This window comes from Oncorhynchus tshawytscha, linkage group LG10 (assembly GCF_018296145.1).
Source record: "Oncorhynchus tshawytscha isolate Ot180627B linkage group LG10, Otsh_v2.0, whole genome shotgun sequence".
Taxonomy (NCBI): Eukaryota; Metazoa; Chordata; class Actinopteri; order Salmoniformes; family Salmonidae; genus Oncorhynchus; species Oncorhynchus tshawytscha.
Genome location: NC_056438.1, coordinates 84,462,399 through 84,467,846, shown reverse-complemented (window position 1 = coordinate 84,467,846; position 5,448 = coordinate 84,462,399). Strand labels below are relative to the sequence as shown.

Here is a 5,448-nt window from a genome sequence, read left to right as displayed (position 1 = left end):
ACAAAATTCCTTCCAACACTTTACTCAGCAAACTGGATGCATTTTATCACAGTGCCATCCGTTTTGTCACTAAAGCACCTTATACCACCCACCACTGCGACCTGTATGCTCTAGTCGGCTGGCCCTCGCTACATATTCGTCGTCAGACCCACTGGCTCCAGGTCATCTACAAGTCCATGCTAGGTAAAGCTCCGCCTTATCTCAGTTCACTGGTCACGATGGCAACACCCATCCGTAGCACGCGCTCCAGCAGGTGTATCTCACTGATCATCCCTAAAGCCAACACCTCATTTGGCCGCCTTTCCTTCCAGTTCTCTGCTGCCTGCTGCCTGTGCTGAAACATTGTATTGTGATTTGCATCCTACTGGCATCCTGTTTTCTTTTCTTTGTTGTGTCTTTCAAAATGCGCGTCTGGCAAAGTGATTCACTATATCTCTCTTGTATGTTTTATTGGAAATATGTGATTATCATAGGCCATTATATCAGCTGTCTTTTTTTATATATAAATATGTGGTCAGAAGGGCCCTCGAGACCACCCCACCCCACTGTGCATAAACACATCTGACTCAGAGATCACACCATCAAGCACCGTTTTTCACTCTGCAAAAATAACATAAAAAATAATTATAAATAATACAAATGTTTGTAATAATAATGTATATAATTGTAATATAAATAATACTCTGTTGATGTGTGTGTGTGTGTGTGTGTGTGTGTGTGTGTGTGTGTGTGTGTGTGTGTGTGTGTGTGTGTGTGTGTGTGTGTGTGTGTGTGTGTGTGTGTGTGTGTGTGTGTGTGTGTGTGTGTGAATTGAGAGATCATCTATCTTCTATCATGGGACAGTTACACATTACTGTACATAACCCATCACTCTTACCATGTAGGACTACACAGGCCAAAGTCTATAGCCACTGTCTGATCAAGAGTTTACCCACAAAAGCCGACACCCCGATAGCTGGTATTTTTGCGGAGGTGTAACTGCCTTAACTGCCTCACATCGGTGAGCGGCTTGCTGCTAATGTGGTTGTCACGACCCTTCAGAAGGAGAAAATGTAGCTAGGCTATATAGAGTTAATGACACTCAAATAGAAAATCATGAAACAAGATAGTAAGGATTTATATCAGCCTAATCAAGGTGTAGATTACATCACACATTCCAGTGTTTGAACAAGTCTACATGGGATTATTACTAATGCCAGTTGGCCCTTGTAATAGTAATGTCCTCTTTAGATATAATGCTGCGAGCCGCTTGTTGATTTGACAGCTGACACCGCATAAATAAAATCAATGAAGCTGCTACGCATTTGTCGGTTACCGCAGGTTAATCTAGCCCCACGTAATGCTTATAGAGGTTTTCTAACCTCAATGGGACCTCCTGGATAAATAAAGGCTAAAGTAAAAACAATAACAATACCGTCCACAGCCCAAAGCCCATAATCATGGTCCCCATACCGGTGCATATCTGGCCTCAACAACTCTGTCAAAGTAAGGCTTAGAAATATCCATACATAACTCTTAGAAAACCCTAACCCTTCTGGATAGAACCAAAAAGGGTATTGCTCGCTTCATATATGGCACACGTAAAGGTTAGGTACAGAACCCTTTTGTAGGGTTGTTTGATCAGAACCCCAGGGGTTCTTCTTCACTAAAACAAAATTGGTTCCATATAGAACACTTGGGTTCTATGTAGAACACTTGGGTTCCATATAAGGTTTCATATAGAACCTGAAGGGTGCCCTACATAAAGCTAGCATATAACCATTCTTTGTTAATATCCAGAACCTTTTTCTCTAAGAGTATATACTGTATTCTGGCTCATGATATTATGATGTTCTTCAGTAAGAATAGTGAGGATGGAGGTGATGATCGATATTGATGATGATTTACAGAACAACAGTCACTCAATATTGCACCGAAACATTTTCACAAAATGATATCATTCACATTATTTTTAAACACATTATTAAGACCAAAAAAATGAAGTAGGCCTATTTGTAAACTAATGGATCATAATTTTTTCATATACATTAAGAGATCACATTCACCTTTTTTTACTTCACTGATTTAAATACAAATGCATTTTCCTTCGACATTTATACAGTTGAAGTGTTAATTTGATTTGAGCTAATATTACCTATACATTGAGCTAAGCTGCTGCGTTGAGGCTTTGGCACGACGACATAATTAATGAGCCTTATTTAAACACCTATATTCCAACATGCACCCAGTCAGCACAAAGGCCTATAGCATTACAGAGGCCTTTCTTCTGTGGGATTAAATCCCTATTGAACATGTTTCTCTGGAATCTCTTCCTGTAGTTCGGATATTTCTGGCATTGCGTCTCTTTATAGAAGATTGTTGCAGGTCTCCTCACGGCGAAAACAAGTCAAATGAAACATAATTCCCTGATGAGATAATAATTCGTGTTTGCTTTTTACCTTGATAATCTACACCCCTGGTCATCTCCAAGTTTCCATAATAATTGTATTAATATGATTCAGTAGCCTAGTTGTTTATCAGCTATAGATATAGGCCCAATTTTAAAAACACAACAGAAAATATTTTTACACAACATTTGCAATCAAACCAGTGTTAAATTCCCTGTGACAAACTGCTATATGTTAAGGTCAATGAATAAACAAATAGTTACATAGATAATTCAATACACAGGGAAGAAATTAATACATTCATAAACTCATCAATCAAGAAATTGCATCTTAAACACTTTGTATTGGCACACCGTGCTCCTTCCACTGGTGATCTGTGTGTGTGTGTGTGTGTGTGTGTGTGTGTGTGTGTGTGTGTGTGTGTGTGTGTGTGTGTGTGTGTGTGTGTGTGTGTGTGTGTGTGTGTGTGTGTGTGTGTGTGTGTGTGTGTGTGATGAATAGTAACAGGGGAAGTATAACCTTTTAAGTGTTCTATTAATTATGCCTCTGCCTGTCGGCTCTGAGTCCCCGCCTGGTAGCTCTGCCTACTGGCTTTTAGTCCCAGCCTGGTGGCTCTGCCTACTGGCTCTGAGTCCCAGCCTGGTGGCTCTGCCTACTGGCTCTGAGTCCCAGCCTGGTAGCTCTGCCTACTGACTCTGAGTCCCAGCCTGGTAGCTCTGCCTACTGGCTCTGAGTCCCCGCCTGGTAGCTCTGCCTACTGGCTCTGAGTCCCAGCCTGGCAGCTCTGCCTACTGGCTCTGAGTCTCAGCCTGGCAGCTCTGCCTACTGGCTCTGAGTCTCAGCCTTGTGGGTCTGCCCTGCGGACCGAAGGTGTAATTCATAGTGTAACCGGCCCTCTGGCGAGACCCGGTACATGGATGCCGAGCTGAGGGAGCCGTGACCGGGCACAGAATTGTATCTCATCCCATAGTGGCCGCTCTTCCCGTACTCCTCCGGTTCGTCGTGTTTCAGAGAGAATATGCCGTTAAAGTTCAGAGGAGGGCTGATCTGTCCGCCTAGGTGTCCCTCCCTTCCTCCCTCAGGAGACGTGTGGTCGTAGTACGGCTCGTACTGGCCACCGTAGCTGTAGTGCCGGCTGTGGTAGGACGGCTTGCCGCTGACCAGGGTGCTGCAGGCTTGTCCAGGGGCCGTGCCCAGATCTGCTCCGGGGTAGGGATACATGTTGTCATAGTGGGCCGTACTACCGGGGTACGTCACCTCTCCGTTGTGGTCCGTGAGGAAAGACCTGGCTTTCAGCTGCAGACAGCCAGCCACCAGGTTGGTCGTGGGCTGGGACAGGCCCTTACACAGAGTTTGAACGAACCCCAGCAGGTCCGGCTTCTTGCCCGCAGACAGCGTCTCTGACAGGGCCCAGATGTAGTTCTTAGCCAGGCGCAGAGTCTCTATCTTGGAGAGCTTCTGGGTCTTGGAGTAGCAGGGCACCACCTTTCGGAGGCTCTCTAACGCGTCATTCAGACCGTGCATCCTGCTGCGCTCACGGGCGTTTGCCTCATGACGGCGCACCGTGACCCTCTCCTGTCTACCTTTAGTCAACTTCTTTCTCCGTGGTCCTCTCTTTCTGGGGTGGCCGTTTTCATCCTGCTGGATGTCGTCCTCTCTCTCTTCTTCCTCGTCCTCTCTTTCTGAGATGTCACCCTCCTCTGGGTCCGACGTGATGTCCAGGCTGTGTATCGGGTCTGGCTCTTCCTCGCCCTCTCTCTCCGGGTTCGACGTGATGTCCAGGCTGTGTATCGGGTCTGGCTCTTCCTCGCCCTCTCTCTCCGGGTCCGACGTGACGTTCAGGCTGTGTATTGGGTTTGGCTCCAGATCCGGTAAGCTCCCACGGGGGTAGTTGGCTCCAAACCGGGGCTCATACGTCATATCTGGTTCTTCATATGGTAGAGTCAACATGATTCCTATAGACCACAACTCCCAGTTAACACACACGCAAGCAAAGCAGTCAACACGTAAACTATTACAATGCCTACACTACAGCCTGTCAATGTCAAATATTCGTGTGCTTCTCCTATATATGGAGAATCTGGAGAGATCTTGTGTTGCTATTTGGCAAAACCAAGGCCAAAGTCACATGCTCCAGCAATCAACATTTCTGAATGAATTAGTTATACATATATATATAATGCTATTTAGTGACTATTGATAGAACAACATGCATATGATAGGTGAAACAATCCGTATGTCAAGACAAGACTCCTCACCTGAATGTATGTCAGCGGGCGGTGTGCATGTTCTCTAGTATCTCCCTTCTCTCTGTTCTGTGCCACCTTCTCTCCTCTCTTCTCTCCTCTCTTCTCTCCTCTCTTCTCTCCTCTCTCTTCTCTTGCAAACAAAATGACAGAATCATTCCTTTACTGGTGTCTTTCTCTCTCTCCACCTCTCTCCTTCTCCCCCTCCTCTCTCTCTCTCTCTCTTTTCTCTCTCCACCTCTCTCTCTCTCTCCCTCTCTCTCTCTCTCCCCTATCTCCACCTCTCTCCTTCTCCCCCTCTCTCTCTCTCTCTCTCTCTCTCTCTCTCTCTCTCCTCTCTCTCTCTCTCTCTCTCTATCTCCACCTCTCTCCTTCTCCCCCTCTCTCTCTCTCTCTCTCTCCCTCTCTCTCTATCTCCACCTCTCTCCTTCTCCCCCTCCTCTCTCTCTCTCTCTCTCTCTTAGTCTTTCTTTGAGAAATGACACTCATGCCAACTGCCAGAGCGGGTACCCATGCCATCTGCCGCTGCCATCTCGTGGCAGGGCGTAGTCACGTGGCTCCCGTCCCGTGGGACCTCCATCCCGTGCTGATCATCTGGCATCTTGGTAATGGGCACCGGGAGGCTCACGCTTAACCGTCAAACAGGCAGACCAGAGAAGGATAACAACTCATATAACTGTCCTCCAGATCAGAAAGATGGTGCGATGCTTTAGGGCTGTTTAAGGTAATATACTGTATGTAGGTTGGCAACAAGTAGGTCCCAAAAAACTGTTTTTACATGTATTATTTATCAACAGAAAATCCATGGATAAGAT

The 5,448-nt window shown here is 46.0% G+C and overlaps 1 protein-coding gene across 1 annotated transcript; it reads right to left on the bottom strand.

The window, feature by feature from the left end:
• Nucleotides 1–811: 811 nt before the first annotated feature.
• LOC112234248 (neurogenic differentiation factor 6-B-like) lies at nucleotides 812–4,854 on the bottom strand. Its single transcript, XM_024402304.2, has 2 exons — nucleotides 4,646–4,854; nucleotides 812–4,342 (listed from the first exon to the last, which is right to left on the bottom strand). Exon 2 carries the CDS (start codon nucleotides 4,335–4,337, stop codon nucleotides 3,210–3,212), a length of 1,128 nt encoding a protein of 375 aa, XP_024258072.1. The 5' UTR covers nucleotides 4,338–4,342; nucleotides 4,646–4,854; the 3' UTR covers nucleotides 812–3,209.
• Between the last annotated feature and the right edge of the window lie 594 nt (nucleotides 4,855–5,448).